The sequence below is a fragment of the Mustela nigripes genome, chromosome 11 (assembly GCF_022355385.1).
Source record: "Mustela nigripes isolate SB6536 chromosome 11, MUSNIG.SB6536, whole genome shotgun sequence".
In the NCBI taxonomy this organism is placed as follows: Eukaryota; Metazoa; Chordata; class Mammalia; order Carnivora; family Mustelidae; genus Mustela; species Mustela nigripes.
In genome coordinates this window covers 4,688,673-4,710,634 of record NC_081567.1, presented here as the reverse complement: position 1 = coordinate 4,710,634, position 21,962 = coordinate 4,688,673, and the positions used below count along the sequence as shown (strand labels likewise).

Genomic DNA, 21,962 nt, shown 5'->3' with positions numbered 1-21,962 from the left:
AGATGACCTATTCCCAGGCAGCAAGCCCCTTTGCAAATGGTCTTTTCTAGGCAGATTTTGGTCAGTCTGATGTAGAGCTCAAGGAAGTCTGCAGAGTTGGAAGAACAAATGTCTTTTTCATTGACCTTGTTGTTTTGATAAAAATAAGAAAAAAGAGCTAACATTTTAGAAGCAAAGAGGAGACAAATAGAAGCAAGCATCCTACTAAATCCTCTCACAGAGAGAGAGACCACACACAAGCAGAGGAAGCAGCAGAGGGAGAGGGAGAAGCAGGCTCCCCGATGAGCAAGGAGCCCGATGTGGGCATCCATCCCAGAATCCTGGGATCAGATGCTTAACCGACTGAGCCCACCAGGCCCCCCCCCTTTGGAAGGCTTAAAAGGGAGAATTTTTTTTTAATTTTTATTTATTTATTTGACAGATAGAGATCACAAGTAGGCAGAGAGAGAGAGGAGGAAGCAGGCTCCCCGCTGAGCAGAGAGCCCGATGTGGGGCCCGATCCCAGGACCCCAGGACTATGACCTGAGCTGAAGGCAGAGGCCTTAACCCACTGAGCCACCGAAGCGCCCCAAAAGGGAGAATTTTTAAATTATCTATGGGAGAATAAAGGGAAAATTCTATAATACATTTTTTTCTGTGGAAAACTACAGTAAATAGTCTTATGTTTGAATCCACAGTGATTTTCAGCAAGTTCCAAATAAACATGCCTTCTTACTTACAAAACCCGTAGTCTTACAGTTAGGATCCATTTAAACGCAAGCTTCTTAATTTCTTATTCATTACTGGTTTGCAATTTCATAATCACTTCAGCACCTCACTGTTCATTCCAATGTTAAAAATTATGATTTCCAAATGTGAATAACCAAGTCCAAGATTTTGTTCTTTAAGTGCTTCTAAATTTATAATGATTGTGTTCAATCCTTAAAAGCAGAATTCATCCATAAAGACAAAAAAACAAAATCATCTAAACTTAATTTCTGAAGCAAACTTCCCTGTTTTCATTGACAAAATGATACAACCTAAACAATCTCAAATGACTTCTTTTTAGGATACAGGCATCCCCTACGTCTATAGCAGCATTATTTATAATAGCCAAGAGAGGGAAGCAGTCCAAGTGTCCATCGATTGACGGATGGATAAAGATGTGGTATGTGTACGTTTAATGGAATACTAGGCATAAAAAAGAATGAAATCTTGCCGTTTGCAATGACATGGACGTAGCTAGAGACTATTATGCTAAGCGAAATTTAAGTCAGTCAGAGAAGATGACATGATTTCACTAGTTTGTGGAATTTAAGAAACAAGCAAAGGGGGTTAAAAGACATACTAAGAAATGGTTCTAAATTATAGAGAACTGACAGTTACCAGTGGTGAGGTGGTTGGGGGTTAAACAGGGGATGGGGATGAAGGCCTGCACCAGGTGACCCACAGAGTGCTGAATCACTAGATTGTACACCTGAAATCATTATTACTCTGTATGTTAACCGGAATTAAAAAGAAAACTTTAGGGGCGCCTGGGTGGCTTAGTGAGTTAAAGCCTCTGCCTTCAGCTCGGGTCATGATCCCAGGGTCCTGGGGTCAAACCCCACATTGGGCTCTCTGCTGAGCAGGCAGCCTGCTTCCCCCTCTCTCTGCCTGCCTCTCTGCCAATATATTTGTCATCTCTGTCAAATAAATAAATAAAATCTTAAAAAACTTTAAAGACATCCCATTTATAACTCAATCATGGAAACAATTTATCTGAAAGAGTATCTTTTTTTTTTAAGATTTCATTTATTTGACAGAGCACAAGCAGAGGGAGGAGGGGAAGCAGACTGCCCCCTGAGCAAGGAGCCTGATGCAGGACTCAATCCCAGCACCCTGGGGTCATGACCTGAGCAGAAGGCAGCAGCTTAAGTGACTGAGCCACCCAGGCGCCCCATGTATTAAAAAATTAAAGAAAAAAGTTGTTACTGTGAACATTTCCCCAAAGTGGCTTTCAGAAAAAAACACAACTTATTCTAATATAACCACATGAAGACATTCTAAATTTATTTAGCAACGGATATTCAATAGAGAATTCCATTATTTGTTCTTTGCAACTGGCTGAAAATTTCTATTCTTGCAATTTACAAGACAAAGGAAATAAAATATTCGATGGGTCATGGAAAGCTCTACCCCAAAGGAACAGACTTGATTTAAAGCAAGACAAAAGGCAGGGGGGTAAGGGTTTGACAAGAACAGAGCTCCCCTTTTAAAACAATTCTGTGTTCTCACTTGACCGTCCCTTGGTGGCTCACCATCCCTTGGTGACCCCAGAGGGTCCTAAGCAGGGCTCTCACTGCCCAACCAGGACAGCGTCCTTCACACTGGCTGCGAGCACAACATGTTCTATGTTCTGGAAGGAAAGTGAGAGCAGAGTGCAGACCTAGCTTCCTAGGTTGTCTTTCAAGCTCTGCTTCTGGTCTTCTAAGTCGGCAGCCTACTTGGACCGATGCTGAAAGACTTCTCAGTACGAGGAAGACGGCACTGAAAAAAGACAAGGTGACCCGAGACCACACACATAAAAGAAGACATTTATTATGCTAAATAATACATTTTCTTCTCCATTTTCCCCAAACAGTAAAATAGCACATGGCATAGTAAGTTAGCACACAGACAGAGAGAAGCAACCAGCAACCCCGAAAATGGGTAAGTCTTTTCGGGGGACGCCTTTGGGACGCCTGAGAAACCCATGCTCTGAAGGGACCTTTCCCGGAGTTCCCAACCAGCAGAGGGATTACATTACGTCAGAGAAAATGTTGGGATCAGAGATCCTCCCGGCTCCTGGCAACTTTAGGGGCAATACGAGGTCTGTCTCCCCTTAACTGAGCCGCCGCAGATGGTCTCGAGGTCACTTTTATTTCAGGCGACACAGCTAAGGCTCCTAGTTTGAGAAAGGATTATACTAGAAGGACTTCGGATGTTGCACTTTTCACTGTAGGGCCTCCATTTAAACTGCATTTCGAAGGGAAGGAAAGAGAGATGAGAAAAGAAGTCAAATTTTGCTGCAGACCGAAATTATCCTATAGAAGGCCGAGAGAGAGTAGGAAGGGGCTGACTTGAACAAACGGCCGCTTCCACCCAAGGATCAGAGAGAGGCGAGACTATCGGGATGGTAGCCCTTTGGAATGAGCGTTGAAGATAACATAAAAAATGCTGTTACACCTTTCCGTTCTAACCTGACATTTATATAGGATCTATGAACATTCTCCTTGAAAATGGCATCCCAATACTGAATGTCTTTCAAGCACAAGCTAAAACACGTTCAAAAGTCTCCCCTCACATCAACCAACTTCCCATGAGTTGAAATTCCACTCAAAGTTTGTCTGATCATACAAACTGAAGCAGGAACTTCACGGCTGCCCCGTGTGCATCCAGATTCATGTGAAAGAAATCATTCTAAGACAAGTTTTAAAATTAATCTATTTTTATTGTTCGGCTTGCACCTTAACTATGGCGTATTGAATTTGCTATTTCGAAAGCTGGTAGAGCCAGTAGCCCCAGTATTATCTGCAGATCGTCCGAGGTACTTCTTACACTTGAAAGCATCTTCTTAGATTCTACCGTTGGCTCCGAAAACAGGGGCTCTGAGTGGCCAAGGAAAACACTTTGTGTCTCATTCAGGAAAACTTCGGGGTGTGCTTGCAGCAGTGGAGAGAGGACGAAATGCAGGCCAGACAGTTCCAACTCAAAGCCTAGCCCCTCCAGAAGAGCACTTGGCGGTTCCTCCTCAGAAATCCCTGATTCTGACCGCTTCTGAGGGCGCGGTAGTCCTGACGCCTGAGACTCCGCTGTGCGGCCCCGTCCTCCGTGGCGGTTGGTGGCCCCGGGCCCTCCTTCCAGCCCGCGCCCCAGCAGAGCCTCCCTCGCTCCGCAGCACACCCCAGCAGAACGCTCTCCGGCGGGGGCGCAGAACACATGCACAGTCTTGCTCTGACCCGCTACAGAAGCTGAATTTCTTCGTAATGATTCTTTCAAACATGGAAGTGTTTTGTTGCCATTGTGAAGGAAGAGGCTGGCCTCACTCGAAGCATTTTTCATTTCCACTGATAACTCCTCACTTTGTGAATTTCCATCCCCATCGACGGCAGGCCTAGGCATCCCGGAAGGGGAAGGCGTATCTGTCGGGCAAGGGCTCTCCCCCTGTGCTCCTTCAAGTCCATACAGCAGCCGATCTGAGTCCTCTCCCGCTGCCTGCACCTTCCCGAGGCAGGTGTCCCTCATGCTGTGTGTTCTCTGATGTGGTGAGCCTGACGACGCGCCTCTGTCAGTCAGCGGAAGGCCTTCAGTGGATCTCAATATGAACCTGGAAGAGATAATCGGGAGTATTATTATGAAGACAGAGCCTTGAAAGAGCCTACACATACCAGGTACTTCTAACAAACAGGAAGATCTTTTTTTTTTTTTTTAAAGATTTTATTTATTTATTTGACAGAGAGATCACAAGCAGGAAGAGAGACAGGCAGAGAGAGAGAGGGAAGCAGGCTCTCCGCGGAGCAGAGAGGCCGATGCGGGACTCGATCCCAGGACCCTGAGATCATGACCTGAGGTGAAGGCAGAGGCCTAACACACTGAGCCACCCAGGCGCCCCAGGAAGATCTCTTTAACAGTCTCTGGTACCAAGGACTCCTACATTTTGACAGAAAACAGGATGACAACCTACCAATTAGAGATCACAACAAAAAGAACATACTTTAAAAGAAAAAAAAGAAAGAAAACTAAACAGTACTTTATTACTGCAGGGTTTCCTAAAAATACTTAAAATTAAAAAAAAAAAAAACATTCTTAGGCTTTGTAGTTTTCACAGCTATTTAGTTATTTCTGTGGGTTCTATAAAAATCTGTCCTCTATTTAATCAGGACGTAACTGGATGACTTGATTATGCAAACCAAGGCCCTACCTGACGTGTCCTATTTGAGACTGAGTCTCAGTGACTCAAGCATGACAAGCCACTTTTAAGGAATCAAGGTCAACATTATTTACAGATCTGCTGTCCACAAAGCCCTCCCAGGAAAAACCTGCGTGGAGGTCACGGCCTCAATGTGGTAAGGAAGATCACGGCTGTCAGGGCAGGACCTCAGCAAATTTTGGAGTCTTGTTAAGAGAAGAATTCACCGAATTTATAGGTACTACAAGTAAAAAAAGGATGGAGAAAGTTTCTTGGGCTTACATCCCCACTCTCAAACTCGCCTAGTCCGAGATTCTGCGTGAAAACTTTGGGACAGAAGTTGATTTGTAACCTCAGCAGTGGTTCAAGAGCAAACTCAAGGTGGCCCATATGGTTAACATTCTTGCTGTACCTGCAACGCTAACAGGACCAGGCTTTTTCTGTGACCAAGAATCATCTTTCTTTGACATCATTATGCCCCCAATGGGGAAGATGTGTCAAGAAAGGCTGTGAAAGAGCCTTGAGACCAGGAAACAAGCTGAATGGGCTCACTGTCCACTGCGTCCCTGGGCTACCTGAGTTTAGGGGGCCCTGCACCTGACTCTTGAGTTGTAAAAACTGTGAGAGGAAGGCAAAAGATTTCTTATCCAAATAATTAAAAACTCTGTTCAGAGGAATACAATTGATTATTACCCTGTGGATACTGACCATGTGTACTGATCATCTGCACTGTACTTTGGCATTCCTGATTATGTGTGTGCGTGTTCTGTCTAAATTCTCCTTTAAACCGATTAGAACATCTAATTAATCTAATTAATGAGTTAGCATCTAATTAATGAGTTCCCTCATTAATTGATGAGTTAAAAAAAAAATGTTGACCCATGTTCCTTTAAAAAACCGTAACCCCAGAGCATTAATACATGGAAAATAAAGAAATACATCAACTGTATTTACTATTTTTCTAGAAGGCCAGCCTACGGAAGAACAATGTAAGGAAGACACACAGCTCTGCTGGGTGAAAGGAGGGGTGGAAACGTGGGACGTGAGGCAGAAGCCTAAGAGCGCGCAGCTCGCTTCCCACAGAAAGACAAAGCCTGAGCACGAAGAGTCAGGAAGCAACAAGCGTGCAATTCAGAGTGAGAGAAATCCGGACAAGGAGAGCCCGCTGGAGCTGAGAGGCTCGGCTGTGGGGACAGAGAAATGGGGGGCAGGAAGCTGCAGTTTCTCTAACCAGGGGAACAAGCTAGGTGAGTGTGCAAGTGTGTTACATTTTTTAAAAATGTAAAGAGAGGGGCACCTGGGTGGCTCAGTGGGTTAAGCCTCTGCCTTTGGCTCAGGTGATGATCCCAGGGTCCTGGGATTGAGCCCCGCATCGGGCTCTCTGCTCGGCATCGAGCCTGCTTCCTCCCCACCCCCCCCCCACCCCCACCACCTGCCTCTCTGCCTACTTGTGATCTCTGTCAAATAAATAAATAAAATCTTTTAAAAAAAAAAAAGTAAAGAGAGTACACTAGGAAGAAAATAAACAATTGTTGGAGGCTGAAGCAGAAGCAAAAAGGGCACAGGGAGAGGCGTGAAGCCAACCAGGGCTAACGAGGCACACGGGTCGTGGTGCAGGGAGCGTGGCCTCCATCAGCAGAGCGACTGAGCGACATTCGGCCAGGAGATGGTGGCCGGATCTACATTTCTGACTAACTCCTTGGCTGCAGGGTGGTGGCTGTGGCAAGTGGAAAGGAATCACACAGACCAATGAGGAGGCTATTCCAATTCCATAGGGGAAGAGTTGAGGCTGTGGATGAAAAGGAAAGAGAAAATATTTTTCCACTTGGTAGCTGACGGATGTAGAAAGGGAGACCACCACCGGTTTCTCTCGTTTCACTTCTAGGTAATGAAGGCATCACGAATGGAGAATGGAGAGGAGCAGCAGGTCTGGAGGGACGTCTAACAGCTCAGATGGGGACACACAGAGTCTGACTGTGGGAACTGGACAAGCATTTGGATTATTAATCAAGTGGTTAGCTCAAGAGTGACGTCAGAGCTCAGACCCAGATTCTGAAGTCCCCAGTTTTGGGGAGATGGGTAAAAAAGAGAAGACGGTAAGATACAGAAGGCCAGGCTCTCCAAGATCTATTGAGGGCACCCCAAAGCCACCAAGGGGGAAGATTTGAAGCAACTCGAGAAACTCCATGTCATAGACACCAAGAGCATCAAGCACTTCAAAAAAGAGGGCAGTTAGATGTGTTTCTTGCACAACTTCATTGGCTCCAAATAAACTCTAAACTTCATACGATCTTCTCATGTAGCGGGTGCTAAATGGGGTGACCCCAACTCAAGGAGTAGAAGAGAAAATATCAGATCTCTGCCTAGCTCATTTTATCTCATTCCCCCTTTAACTTTTTGTAAGTTTTACAATATATGCCATATTTTGGTGGAGAACCATATAGTTTACATCTCTATCTGGAGGACATGTTCAAAATTTTTACCAATAGAAATGTGATCAATCCTCTAAAGAACTGAAAAAATGTATTTGAACAGGATAAAGCAATACACAAATGCAAGATGCCATTTTTTAAAAACTGTGATATAACGTTACATTGGTTTCAGGTGTACAACATGAGGGTTCAATGTTTGTATATATTACAAAATGATCTCCAGGAGTTGACATCTGTCACCAACCATTACCATTTTTTTCTTGTGATGAGAACTTTTAAGAGGTACAATCTTCTAAGTGTGGATTCTGGCTACAATTCAATACAGCTGACCCTCAAAAACATGGGTTTCGATTGCACAGGTCCACTTTTATGCAGGTCTTTTTCCACAAATACAGTACAGTCTGTAAAATATTTTCTCTTCCTTATGTTAACATTTTCTTTTCTCTAGACGGCTTTTTCTAAGAATACAGCATATGCCACAAAATATATGTTAACTGTTATTGCTAAGTTAGATTTTTGGGAGTCAAAAATCTGTGGATTTTCAATTGCACAGGGGTCCTAACTCCCACCATTGTTCAGAGTCATAATTTCAAAGTTTACCCCATCAAAAACTAGTCAACTTCTCTGGACAGTTCTTGCAAGTTAAGTTTCCAAAGCATATTTGTTCGAACTCTCCATTTATATTACTGATTTCAAATGTACTAAGAACATTTTCCTGAAATGAAAGCATTCTCAAATATACATATCCATGGGGCGCCTGGGTGGCTCAGTGGGTTATGCCTCTGCCGGTTGGCTCAGGTCATGATCTCAGGGTCCTGGGATCGAGCCCCACATTGGGCTCCCTCCTTGGCGGGGAGCCTGCTTCCCCCGTCTCTCTGCCTGCCTCTCTCTCGGGTATCAAATAAATAAATAAAATCTTAAGAAAAAAAATATATTCATATATATTTATGTGTATATATATTAGCTTTTATTTAAAAGCTAAAGAGAGAGACCGAGCAGGCACAAACATGAGCAGGGGGAGGAGCAGAGGGAGAGGGAGACCAAAGTCCAGCTCGATCTCGGGACCCTGAGATCGTGACCTGAGCTGAAGGCAGACGTTTAACCAACTGAGCTATCCAGGCACTCCTTAAGAATGTTTATAAATACCTTATTTTAATATGTATTAAAAATATATTTGAGAAGCACCAGGCTGGCTCAGTTCATTAAGCATCTGTCTTTGGCTCAGGTCACGGTCTCAGTGTCCCGGGATGGAGCCCTGCAGGCAAGCACCCGACTCAGCAGGCAGTCTGCTTTCCCTCTCCCTCTGTTCCTCCCCCTGCTCACGCCCTCTCACACCCAAATTTTTAAAAATATTTTTTAAAATAATAAAATAAAATAAAAAATTCTTAAGAAAAACATGTCACTTAATAGGGGCCACCTCTCAGGAAAATTATCTAACTACTTTTAGCATGTCCTTGTACAAGGACTTAGTGCTGTTCCGAAAGATGAAATATTTCCAGAATTGTGTTAAAATACTCCAGCTAAGGTACCACTAATATAATCACATATTTAGTAATGTTAGAATATGTTGTTTACTGAAGATCTACTTCTTTAATAAATTCAGTAATAAACTATATATTTAATCTTGACAAAAATACTTCAGGTCAGGGGTGCCTGGGCAGCTCAGTGGGTTCAAGCCTCTGCCTTCGGCTCAGGTCATGATCTCAGGGTCGGGCTCTCTGCTCAGCAGGGAGCCTGCTCCCCACTCCCCTCTGCCTGTCTCTCTGCCTACTTGTGATCTCTGTCAAATAAATAAATAAAATCTTAAAAAAAAAAAAAAAAAACTTCAGGTCAGTGAAAACATTTTGGCTCTGATCCCTCAATTTATCAACAAAAACTACCTTTATTTATTTATTTTTTTTTGGTCAGCAAAAACTTCACACTAGACACACACGTTATTTTGAAAGCCAGAAATAATTTTCAAATAATTTCTAAACAAGTGAAGTATTTTTTATGGAAGTACAGTTGACACACTCTAGATTAGTTTCACGTGCACAAAGTGATTCAACAAGCTTCAACATCGTGCTCTGCTCCCCACGAGCACAACCACCATCTGTCCCCACACAATGCCACTACAATCCCACGGACTGTATTCTCTACACTGTACCTTCCATGCCTGGGACTTATTCATTCCACATCTGAGAGCCTGTACCTTCCACTGCCCTTCACCCATTTTCCCATCCCCCCACCAGCCCATCTGGCGCCCATCATCAGTCTGTTCTCTGTATTTATGGGCCTGTTTCTTTTTTTGGTTTGTTCATTTGTTTTGTTTTTTAGATTCCACATGTAAGTGAAATCATATGGTATTTGTGTTTGTGAAATATTTTTATAACTTATTCTCACCCTACTACATATATAGATATATCACATTGTACCCAACATACATAATTATATAATTAACTGTCCTTAGCCCTAGAAATCTCATCGCCACATCCTCCCCCCACCCTGTGTTAAGGCTACAAAATAATAAGCAGCATAAACTCTGGCAAACAAACTTATCCATCAACACGGAGACCATCAGGGTAAAGGAAAGAGTCTATTTGGAAGTTCAAAACAGTATGATTCAGAAAAAAAGAAGTGTGGTACTGGCAGTAAGTTCCTGAACGTATTTCCTCACCCGACACATCCCCCAAAAAGGTAAAAAAGGTTGAAAATGGAGCCACAAAACAGAGGGGTGATGTGCACAGGGAAACAAGATTATCTGGGTGCGTCCACAATTCCAGTGCAAACAGGAGAAATCATCCTCTACCAAAATCCCTGTTGGCTGGAGGCAGCTGACCTGCTGCACAACAATAGGCCTGACCCACTTAGGCAGCTGCTGCCCTCTTGGACTGCTGTCACCTTACCTTCTCTAACCTGAGCTATTAATGGCCTCCGGGACCTGACAGTCTGGATACCACTGCTCTGTGAACTAAAAATAACCTGGCCGCTATGCTTCTGAAAGCCAGCTGGCAAGGCTATCTCCAAAGGGGGCTGGAAGAAGACACAGCTCCACGAGCCAGGTTGGGACAACAATGGGCTTAGAGTGGGGTCCTGCTTCACAATGGCTCACAAACACACTCCAGGCTCATCCAGGCCTCGCCTGGCTTCCAGAGCTTCCAGAAGTGAACATCAGTATACCTTAACATCACTGTGCTCACGACTGAAACAATCACACTGAGGAGGTGGCCAAAACACATTCCTGAAATTGCTACCCAGCATGGGGGGCACCTGGCTGGCACAGTCCGTACAGCATGCAACTCTTGATCTTGGGGTCTTGAGTTCAAGCCCCAAGTTGGGTGTAGAGATTACTTAAGGCAATACAAAATAAAATTTAAAAAACAGTAAGACTTAAAGAAGAAAAATAGTAAAAAGGTGTTACCCAGCTCAGAGGATGAGAAGCAGGAACAACTCAGTCGCCTCCCCATTAAGCTGAATCATAACCACAGGAAACTAAGAGTGCTGAGTTCCTGTTACCAATCATTCAGCACATCTAAATCAAACCTGCCCTTAAAAAGCCAGCTGTGCAGCTCTCGCTAAGCCACCACCCTGTTTCCTCCCCTTTTCACCTGCCTGCCAAAGGTATGCTCAGACATGGGCTGTCCCGACTCCAGGACCTCGGGCAATCCTCTGACCTCAGCGTGCTGTGAGGACTCACTATGTGAGAGCGCCTAGCAACTTCTCTGACTGGCATGCTATAAACAGCAGCTGTCATCATCATCAAGAGTGTTTTAGGGAATGAACAACAAAATGGGGTGTGGAGGGGGGAGGGTTCTGTGAAGCAGAAGACGCAGGAGTGACCACCGGAAGGCAACATGGAAGTGGCCTCAACACAGACTGCATGTTTCCGGGGAGGGGTGGAAGCCGAGGCCCCGGCTGCAGTGGCCGACCAGTCAACAGGGAGCATTTTAACTTTTAGAATTATTTACAAATGCAAATAACCTTTCCTTCAGGATTCTACTCTGACGATTTCCTGCTACAAATTCAATCCGGAAGTGTTCAATGAACTCCTACCCTGGGCCAGGCACTGTTCTAGGCACTAGTGTTAGGACAAACAGGACTCTTATTCTTGAAGCTCACTTTCTAGTAACATACACTCAAGGACAAAAATGTTACTCACACAGTCTTCACGGCAGTGCAATCTGTATACTTATCACAGGAGATTTTATGTATGTATATGTATTTTCTAACCAGAATAAAATAGGGTTGAATTCCTCATAGCCTAAAAGTTGGGAAGGTCTTTTTTTTTTTTTTTTTTAAAGATTTTATTTATTTTATTTGAGAGAGGGAGCCCACAAGCAGGGGGAACTGCAGAGGGAGAGGGAGAAGCAGATTCCCCATTGAGCAGGAAGCCCAATGCGAGACTGATCCAGGACCCTGGGATCATGACTGGAGCCAAAGGCAGACACTTCACCAACTGAGCCACTCAGGTGCCCCTGGGAAGGCCTTCTAACTAGGGCGAACCCAAAGTCAAAAAAGATTGTTGGGACGCCTGGGTGGCTCAGTTGGTTAAGCAGCTGCCTTCAGCTCAGGTCATGATCCCAGCGTCCTGGGATCGAGTCCCACATCGGGCTCCTTGATTGGCAGGGAGCCTGCTTCTCCCTCTGCCTCTGCCTGCCATTCTGTCTGCCTGTGCTTGCTCTCTCCCCTTCTCTCTCTCTGATGATAAAAAAAAAAAAATCTTAAAAAAAAAAAAAAAAGATTGTTAAATCTGACTACATAAAAATAAACCTCAGGGGTGCCTGGCTGGCTCAGTCAGTAGAACATGCCACTCTTAATTTCAGGATTGAGTGTTCAAGACCCACACTGAGTGCAGAGATTACTTAAAAGAGAGAAACAAAGAAGCTTTTTCAAAAACAAGTAAGTAAAGTTCGGTATGTCAAATACACATCATAAGCAAAATCAAAATGTAACTAAAACAAAACAAACAAACAAACAAAAAAACCCACTTTTCAACGCTTAACAGATACAAGGCTCTGAGAAATTACAATCACCAACAACCAACAGGAAAATGGGCAAAAAACATGGGTAGTTCACCACCCCCCCAAAAAAGTGAATGAGTCTTTCACTGACATACCACGTAAGGAAGTACTTATGTAAGAGAGGCATGTTGCCTCAAACAACAAACACAACACAGCCACTCCCAGTAGCTCCCCCCCATCAGGAGCCGCCATGGTGTCCCTCCCATCCCTCCCCCCCAGAGTCTCCCCGCTTCCACCCTCAACTCTGAAGTGCAGTAACAGTGAGCCTCCTGAAATGCTTAAACACAGGATTACCATATGACCCAGCGACTCTCCACTCCTATATCCAAGAGAAATGAAATCACATCCACGCAAACCCTATTCGTGAATGTTCCCGGCAGCCTTACTCACTCATAATAGCCAAAAACCAACAACAGCCTGAATGCCCAAGGGATGGATATAAAAGACAAGAGGCGTCTAGGGAAGTGTCACAGATTGGAGACACGGCAACTAAATGCAGTGTCGGGTCCTGGAACAGGAAAAGGACACAGTGGGAAAAACTGGTGAAACCCCAATGCATTAGACTGATGTTCATCTCTGAGTTTTTTTTTTCCCCCCAAACATTTTATTTATTTATTTAACAGAGATCACAAGTAGGAAGAGAGGCAGGCAGAGAGAGAGAGAGAGAGAGGGAAGCAGGCTCCCTGCTGAGCAGAAAGCCCGATGCGGGACTCGATCCCAGGACCCTGAGATCATGACCTGAGCCAAAGGCAGCAGCTTAACCCACTGAGCCACCCAGGTGCCCCTCATCTCTGAATTTTTAACTGTGCTATAGTATAGTTAGCCTCCAACAGCAGAAAATGGGTAAAGCATCTATGGGAGCTCTCTGCACTATTTTTGCAACTTTTCTTTAAGTCAAGTCATTTCAAAGTTAAAAAGTGAAACAAACAAACAAAAGAACCAAAAGCCTCATTCTGGTTTGGATTTTTTTTTTTTTTAAATACCCCAGTGTAGGGCGAGGAGATGGAAGATGGTGTAGGCTTGACGAAATAGATAAAACAAGATTAGCAAAGAGTTTATTTATCCTTACTGAAAAGGAATGACAGAGATATAAATAAATAGGTAAGTGTGTGCCACTGCCACACACACTTCGCCACTGCCTTCGGCTTGGGTCATGATCCCAGAGTCCTGGAATTGAGTCTCATATCGGGCTTCCCCTGCTCTGCAGGGAGCCTGCTTCTGCCTCTCCCCGTGCTTGTGCGTGCGCGCTTTCTCTCTCTGTCAAATAAATAATAAAATCTTTAAAAAAAAAAAATCCTTTAGGGGCGCCTGGGTGGCTCGGTCGTTAGGCGTCTGCCTTTGGCTCCGGTCATGACTTCAGGGTCCTGGGATCGAGCTCCTGCTCAGCAGGAGGCCTGCTTCTCCCTCTCCCACCCCCCTGTTTGTGTTCCCTCTCTCGCTGTGTCTCTCTCTGTCAAATAAATAAATAAAATCTTTAAAAAAAAAAATCCTTTAAAAAAGTAAATCACATGAAGTCCCATCTCACTGAAACATCTCCCACTTCGCTCAGAGTACAAGCCAAAGTCCTTACGAAGGTAAAAGGCACCACCATCCCATGTCCCTCCCCACCCCCATCCCCCAGCTGGTTATCGTGATCATGTAAGAACAGAATTAAGAACACTCAGAGGTGGCTGAGTGGGAAGTGCAACTTTTTTTTTAATGAAGGATTTATTTAGTAGGGAGAGGGAAGGAGGGGGAGAGAGAGAGAGAGAGAAAATGCGTATGTGCCCATGAATGGGGGGGTGGACCTCAAGCAGACGCTGCCCTTTTCCATGTAAAAGCAATTCATTTTTATTGGCCCTTACAAAACTATCAGAAGGTGCTATGGTCTCAATGTCTGTCCCCCCAAATTCATATGCTGAAACTCCAACCTGAAGATGGCCGTCACTAAGGCAGGGAAGCCTCTGGGAAATGTGCAGCTCATGAGTAGAGCCCTCACGAACGGGACTGGCATTCTTACAAAACCACCCCACAGAGACCCCCAGCCCCCCTGACTATGAGACGACAAGAAGGCACCTGCTAGGAAAAAAACTCTCACAAGGGCCTGGCCATGAGGGTGCCTCGATCTTGGACTTTCCAGCTTCCAGGCTGTGAGAAATATGTTTGTGGTTTATAAGCCACCCCTGTCTGTGCAGGTAAAGAACCACTGGTTCTTCTCCACAGATCGTTTGAGAAGCAATGCCTAGGCTCTCCCCTGAGTTAGGGCTGTTCCCCCCAGGTATAGGCAAACACATTTTTTCTTTAAAAGATTCTATTTATTGGGTGCCTGGGTGGCTCAGTGGGTTGAGCCGCTGCCTTCGGTTCGGGTCATGATCCCAGGGTCCTGGGATCGAGTCCCACGTCAGGCTCTCTGCTCAGCAGAGAGCCTGCTTCCCTCTCTCTCTCTGCCTGCCTCTCCATCTACTTGTGGTTTCTCTCTGTCAAATAAATAAATAAAATCTTTAAAAAAAAAAAAAAGATTCTATTTATTTATTTATTTGAGAGAGCACAAGAATGAGATAGCATAAGCAGGGGAGGAGCAGCAGGGGGTGAGGGAGAAGCAGACCCCCCCACCCCTACCCCCACCGAGCAGGGAGCCTGATATGGGGCTGGATCCCAAGACACAGGATCATGACCTGAGCTGAAAGCACATGTCTAATGGCCTGAGCCACCCAGGCACCCCCCACTTTTCTTCACTTTATATATGGTTGGTATCTTTTTTTTTTTAAGATTTTATTTATTTTAGAGAAAGAGGTAGGCAGAGGGAGGGGGAGAAGCAGACTCCCCACTGAGCAAGGAGCCTGACATGGGGTTCGGTCCCAGATCCCCAGGATCATGACCTGAGTCAAAGGCAGAGGCTTAACTGACTGAGCCACCCAGATGTCCCTGGTTGGTATCTCCTAACATCAGTACATATAGATCTAACACACTTTAGTATCTGCTTGACCCATTATAGGACTTTGTGTAAGACTTAAAAACAAAACAAAACAAAAAAACCTGACTCAAGAATACAGATATTCACTGCACCATTCTTTCAAATTTTATATAGGTTGAAATTTTTTCTAAAGTTTATGAAAAACAAACCATGATGAAGGCATTCACTCGAATGGAAAGATTCCCTAGTGTGTTTTCCGCATGTTCGGTACTTATCATCTCAAAGTATGCAGTCGTTCCTCAGCTCAGAAGACAGAACAAATTCCTAACTGAGCTGATGCTTCTGACTTGACTCATTAAGATTTCGCAAAGCTTATATACTTTTAAACATTTTCTTAATAATCTCTAATTTTCCCCAATCGAGCAAAAGAATAAAACTCATTTCAAACTGCACTAGGAGATCCTGCAACTAGGATCTCGGGATAGTTACTACTTCCTGAAACTGTTCAGACATCAGACCATGCAACCTGAGTCAATGCCAAAGTCCTTTCAATGCTCCTACACCTCTCAGTCTGAAGCTCCTTCTTCACGGACCAGCCTCCTCCTGTTCTAGAACGAACAAGCCAGGCTTGCATCCGCTGTAGGGCCTACTCTCCACAACACCAGATACACTTCTAACCCAGACATCTCCCCTTCCCCAAGGCTTAAAGCCCTCACCGCTGATTTCAAAAACTTTTGTTCAGGGGCACCTGGGTGGCTCAGTCGTTAAGCCTCTGCCTTCAGCTCAGGTCATGATCCCAGGGTCCTGGGATCGAGCCCCGCATCAGGCTCCCTGCTCAATGGGGAGCCAGCTTCTCCCTCTCCCACTCCCCCTGCTTCTGTCCCCTCTCTTGCAGTCTCAGTCAAATAAATGAATAAAATCTTAAAAAAAAAAAAAAAAAAAAGCTTTTTTTCAAATGCCACCTAATCAACGAAGCCCACCTGCTTTATTTAGCAAGGCAACCAGTTCTTCCGGCCCACCTACACTCCTGAACTCTTTTATTTGACTGGAATGAACGAATACAGATTTTTTAAGTGACAGGTGAACACAAAGACAGGGAGTTGTGGATTGACAAAGTCTATGAGAAAGGAGACTATGACAGAGCGGTCAGAACCAGAGGAGAGAGCCCACACACACGGAGGAACCAAAGGAAGCTTCCCCGGCCTGGTTAGCGCAGATGACTCCAGGGCAGTGTGGCCCATATCATGGAAGACAAGGACATTGCTCAGTGTGACAACAATCATCCACCTTCACCATGTCCTTTCTCTAACCTTTTTGAGGCCTTCTTTTTTTCCCCCCTTGAGGACAGGAGCAGAGGGACCCAGAGAGGATCTTAAGTAGGCTCCATACCCAGCTCAGGGCTCTGACAATCCTAAGGTCATGGTCTGAGCTAAAATCAACAGTCAGAGACACTTAACCGACTAAGCCACCCAGGCGCCCCTGAGACTTTCCCTTTTTTTTTTTTTTTTTTGAGACGTTCCCTTTTAATCGTTTATAAATCTAGGTGACCTGAGCCCAAGATACTTGATTCTTCCCTCAGGCAGCATAACTGAAAAGTTGGAGGTATAACCAGTTACATAGGATCTCCGCACAGTCTATCATCTTGTTTTTACTAATTTTAATTTTTTTTTTAAATTTTATTTGTTAACTTGCCAGAGAGAGAGCATGGGAGAGAGAGCATAAGACCACAAGAGGGGGAGCTACAGGCAGAGGGAGAAGCAGGCTTCCCACTGAGCAAGGAGCCCAATTTGGGACTCATCCCAGGACCCTGGGATCATGACCTGAGCCAAAAGCAGATGCTTAACCGACTGAGCCACCCAGATGTCCCACTATTTTTAACTTAGTATTTCATACAGATTTTCATTTTTCTACTTGTATTTTGGATTCTGCATAAGTAGGATGCTAATGACTCTAGCAGATTAAGGCTGCTTACAAATATTTTTTCAGAATTTTTAAAATTTATTTTTTCTTAGGCTTCCAAACAGTATTTTATATTTTTATTTTTTGCAAACAGTATTTTAAGATCATAAAGCTCCTAGGTTTACAAAGCTCTTTTGCATCTGTTTTCTCATTTAATCACCTTGCATGTTAAAGAGGTATCAATCTCCTGAAAAGGTCTGCAAACGATGCAGACGTCCTAAGTAAACACACGGGACACAGCATCCTTTAGTCCAGCACCTACCATGCAGAGGCTGGGGACACAGTGTGGTGAGTAAAAAGGCAGCCACCTCAGCTTTCCTCTTACTTGGATGCTATTTCCCATGGCACTTCCCTTTACAAGAGGCCAGAGTAATTAAACCCTTAAATCAGGTTAATTTAATTAGTGATTTTCCACAAATGAACAGCAACTCTAAACCTGCAAGGGCATTTTAAGTAGCAGATTAACTATCAGAGTAAAGAAGAGATACACCCCGCTCCCACCCTCTCCCTGCCTCAGCCCATGAAGTGACTGCCGTGGCACCTGAGTTCTTAGACAGCCGCCAACCACCCTGGTGACCACTCTGTACTCCCCCGCCCCCACCCCACCCCTCACCTGACTAACAGCCCACATGCTACCCCTATATAGCTCAACTCCTGGGCTGTGCTGCACCTGGACAGCTAATCCAGGTCACGTACTGTCAAGTACACCAAGTCACCCATTACGGACTTTTGGGATTGGTGAGCACTGAGTCCTTCTGACAGCTCAAACCAATCCAAGTAAAGTTAATTTCCCTCCTCCTAAATACATCTACTCTCAATCATTACGGTGCAAATTCCTTATTATGAAATTTGTACTTGAATAACTGTTCCTCAGGTTCTCAACTACAAACAACTGTGAGATTTGGAAACCCTAAGCATCACATTAGAAATGGAGTCCTTGGGACGCCTGGGTGGCTCAGTTGGTTGAGCGGCTGCCTTCCGCTCAGGTCATGATTCCAGCGTCCTGGGATCAAGTCCCACATCGGGCTCCTTGCTCAGCAGGGAGCCTGCTTCTCCCTCTGACTCTGCCTTCCACTCTGTCTGCCTGTGCTCGCTCTCACTCTCTCTCTCTCTTACAAATGAATGAATAAAATCTTAAAAAAAAAAAAAAAGAAATGGAGTCCTTGATTCCTTATTGCTTATGGAACAAGCAAGCCTTCAGTACTCTTGCAATGAAGAGAGCCAAAGTGCAAGATCACATGGATATGGTGATCATGCACTTCCTGAAATCAGAAATGAAGTGTGAGACTGTACCAAATGACTGAACCAAAGGAAGAACAGCTTGTCCAAATGCCCAGGGGCAGATAGGCAGAGAGTAGTAAGGAAACTGTGAGAAAGAACAGTAAACAAGAAGCAACCCAAGTAAGAAGTTAGAGAGGTGGGCAAAAGCCAGACCTGCAGGATAAAAATATGTGTGAAGTGCCTCCTGTGGGCAACAAGAAGCAGTTTTGTTCTGCTGTTTTGTGGGAAAGGACACCTATGTTTAAAAAAAAAAAAAAAAAACAAACTTCTCTACTGCCCAGTGGAAAACAGATGGTCCAGGTGAGTGATTATGGTAGTCTGGATTAGAGGGTAGTCATATACAAGTAAGGGAATGTATGACAAAGGTGATTTTTTTTTTTAATGTACAAAACATGGTAATTTTTTTTTCAAAACATGGTAATTTTACCATTATGTACTAGCTTTTCTCTTATAGTAGTTCTTGTAATTCTGCATGTGACTGCAAAGCATTAATGGAGCTGGGGGGGGGGTGTCAAATGCATACGTGTTTTGGCCACAAAGTTTACTTTCTTAAAACTTGAGTTAATATAGTATCTAAAAATCAGTATTTCCAATTCCTCTTGAAAAACACTAGATCTAGCGAACAACTGTTGGCTAGTGGCAACTGGCTAGAGCACAGGCTTTCTGGTTTCCCCCAATCGCCACACCCAGCACCTTTGACTCGTTCCTAACTACCTGCTTGAAAAAGATTTCACTTTTCCACTCTTCCATTCTGGTACTTTCACTTAGGGGTGCCAGAACCCCTTGTTCAAATAAAAGTATCCCAATTTGGATCTTAGAACAGAAAGGCAGGTTCATCTCATCTCACCTTAACACAACTTTGATCAAGAACTGATTTTAAGGGGCGTCTGGGTGGCTCAGGTCATGGTCTCAGGGTCCTGGAATCGAGCCCCACATCGGGTCTCTGCTCAGCGGGGAGCCTGCTTCCTCCTCTCCCTCTGCCTGCCTCTCTGCCTACTTGTCATCTCTGTCAAATAAATAAATAAAATCTTTAAAACAAAACTGGTTTTAAGTAGCCCTCACGAGTGATTAGCACCAAAACCCAAGGGTCCAGGTACCCAGACAATTCCATGCTGATGCAATCAAACCAGAGGGGACAAAAAGGACAACACCTGCATGGTCTCAACAGCCCTGTCCCAGCACTCGGGCTTCCTCATTCTGCACATGAGGGAGCCACACAAGTACTGTCAGACAGGAAGCTCCGGGAGGGCAAGAACCTGTCCCTCCTCCATCCAAGCCTGCGCCAGGCACTCCAACAGGAGCTCGGCATCTGGCCAGCTATGATCCACTTATAAAGGAAAATTCTCAATCCGACGACTTTTCATCCCACTAGAAAAAGACATCTGTAATTACCACGGGATGAAGGAACGTCATTTACCACAAAGGCGATCTCCAAGGTGCTGAGTGTGTGTCCACTTTCTTACATCTGAATAGTTTCCGGACTCTGAACCCTTTTGCGTCTCTGCCCCTTCCACCTCATTTTGCCTCCTCTTCAGCCTCACCCCACTTCCATCCCGACCAGGATTAATCAGCTACAGCTATCAAAAACACGAACTCCTTTTAGGGATCAAAAATAATGTGTTGAAGAGCTTCGTAAAGTTTGGCAACTAGCAAAGTCAACCACAAACCCATCTCGCAAACCCAACCATATAGAATTTTCCGGGCAAAATTTCCTCTTCAAGGCCTTTCCACCGGTGCCAGTTTCCACCATCCCCGCGGACCCCACGCCCCAGCTGTAGGGCCTCAGCCTCGGGAAGCCGCTCCACCCCGCCCCCAGCCTCATTTGCAGAACGGGGAACAACAATAACCTCAGCGGGTTTTCCTCCCGTGGGGTTGCAGGAGAAAGGCACGGTGCCTGGCATACACTCAGCATCCAGCTTGGCAGCTCCTGTCAGCATCCTCGCCGTCCCGGGCGGGCTGGGCCGGGCCGCGGGGGGCGGACCGGCACTCGGGGAGGGTCGCGGGGGAAAGGGCCAGCCAGGCAGGCGCGGCTCACTCACCTGCAGGCGGACGTTGAGCATCATGGAAGCCACGATGTAGAGGTAGGGGAAGTTGATGCGCAGCCGCCAGGCCAGGTCGAAAAAGATGAGCAGGGTGCGGGTCAGCCCCTTGCAGAAGACCCCATAGGAGCGGGCGGCGGCCGAGCGCGAAAGGCGGACAGCCAGGCCCGACAGAGCCGCCGCCATATAGACCGGCGCCCGCCGCCCGCCCGCCGCGCACCGACCGGCCACGGACCCCGACCGCCCGGAGCTCCGAAGCCCGCCCGCCCTCTCGGCGCCGCGTCGCCCCCGGGCCTCCACCCCGGCCACTGGGCCGCGCTCGGCGCGCTGAGGGAGCGAGGGAGGCGGTGGCGAGGTCGGGGGCGGGCGGGCGGCGGGAGGGTAGTCCGCGCGTCACACTCCGGGAAGCGCCTCCGCGAGACGCCGCCTGGTCCAAGCCTGGCCGCGGGGCCTGACGTCACAATGCCCGCGCCGCGCCTGCGCACCTCTGTCCCACCCCCTACCCCGCCCCCTGTCACCTTCCGCAGGTGAGACGCGCATGCGTGGGCGAGGCGGGGGCGGGATGCTCCGGCAGAGCCGCCGATGCGTTGTCTCGGTCTGCCCCCTAATGGTCAAACGAGAAGGTGAACAGTGAATTTGAATTACAGTGTACAATGTCAATATCCTTAATAACGGGGAACTGTACACTTAAATACTGTTAAAATAGGCAGCTCTTTTTGCCCACGGGTCCTTTCCCGTGCTTTAATCAAGCTACCTTTTTGCACCTAAAAAAATCAATCAAAATAAAAACAGTTAAAATAGCAAGCTTGATGTTATATATATCTAACCAGAATTATAAAAAGCAAACAAAGGGAGGCTTCCTGGGGCGGAGGGGCAAAACATGCTCCCCATGTAGATGGTTTCAGGACCCCTGCCATTGTTGTTCAGTGTTGACTTAGGTAAAATTTAATCTTTAATAATTTTGCCCGTCACTGAAAGTCTGGGAATTTGGTACAGGTGAGGAAAAAAGAGTTTCACTGATGAAATTAAAAGCAAATCTTAAGTCTTTTAAGAAAGCAACAGTGTGAAAAATTGATTTAAGTGTAAAAATTCTTTGCTCTAAAATGGGTTTGCAATGACAATCATTATTAAATTAAACAACTTTTAGAAGTCATTTAAGGGGAGCTTCCAGGTGCATCTGACTCTTGGTTCCCCTCAGTCCTGGTATCCAGTTGTGGTCTCTGGGTTGTGAGATCCAGTCCTGCGCACTGCCCGGAGTGCTGAGTCTGCTGGGGTTTCATTACCGCTCCCTCTTCCCCTCCCCCTCATGATTTCTCTCTTTCTAAAATAAATAAATAGAACTTTAACTTTAAAAAAGATCTGGGGGGGGCACCTGGGTGGCTCAGTGGGTTAAGCCGCTGCCTTCGGCTCAGGTCATGATCTCAGGGTCCTGGGATCGAGTCCCACATC

At 45.6% G+C, this 21,962-nt stretch overlaps 2 protein-coding genes across 2 annotated transcripts; both read right to left on the bottom strand.

Moving 5' to 3' along the window:
- Positions 1 to 2,539: 2,539 nt before the first annotated feature.
- Positions 2,540 to 4,245, bottom strand: FAM220A (family with sequence similarity 220 member A). Its single transcript, XM_059414388.1, has one exon. The coding sequence runs from the start codon at positions 4,243 to 4,245 to the stop codon at positions 3,469 to 3,471; it is 777 nt and encodes a 258-aa protein (XP_059270371.1). The 3' UTR covers positions 2,540 to 3,468.
- On the bottom strand, positions 4,239 to 20,905 carry LOC132026483 (small integral membrane protein 10-like protein 2A). The gene is made up of 2 exons (XM_059414389.1): positions 20,514 to 20,905; positions 4,239 to 4,327 (listed from the first exon to the last, which is right to left on the bottom strand). The coding sequence occupies exons 1-2, from the start codon at positions 20,697 to 20,699 to the stop codon at positions 4,307 to 4,309; spliced, it is 207 nt and encodes a 68-aa protein (XP_059270372.1). The 5' UTR covers positions 20,700 to 20,905; the 3' UTR covers positions 4,239 to 4,306.
- Between the last annotated feature and the right edge of the window lie 1,057 nt (positions 20,906 to 21,962).

Bases quoted from the DNA above. Each gene is read 5' to 3' on its own strand.
- FAM220A (XM_059414388.1), bottom strand. From the start codon at position 4,245: ATGAGGGACACCTGCCTCGGGAAGGTGCAGGCAGCGGGAGAGGACTCA.
- LOC132026483 (XM_059414389.1), bottom strand. From the start codon at position 20,699: ATGGCGGCGGCTCTGTCGGGCCTGGCTGTCCGCCTTTCGCGCTCGGCC. The intron at 4,328-20,513 runs GTGAGTGAGCCG...TATCTCTTCCAG, and splicing joins TGCTCAACGTCCGCCTGCAG to GTTCATATTGAGATCCACTG.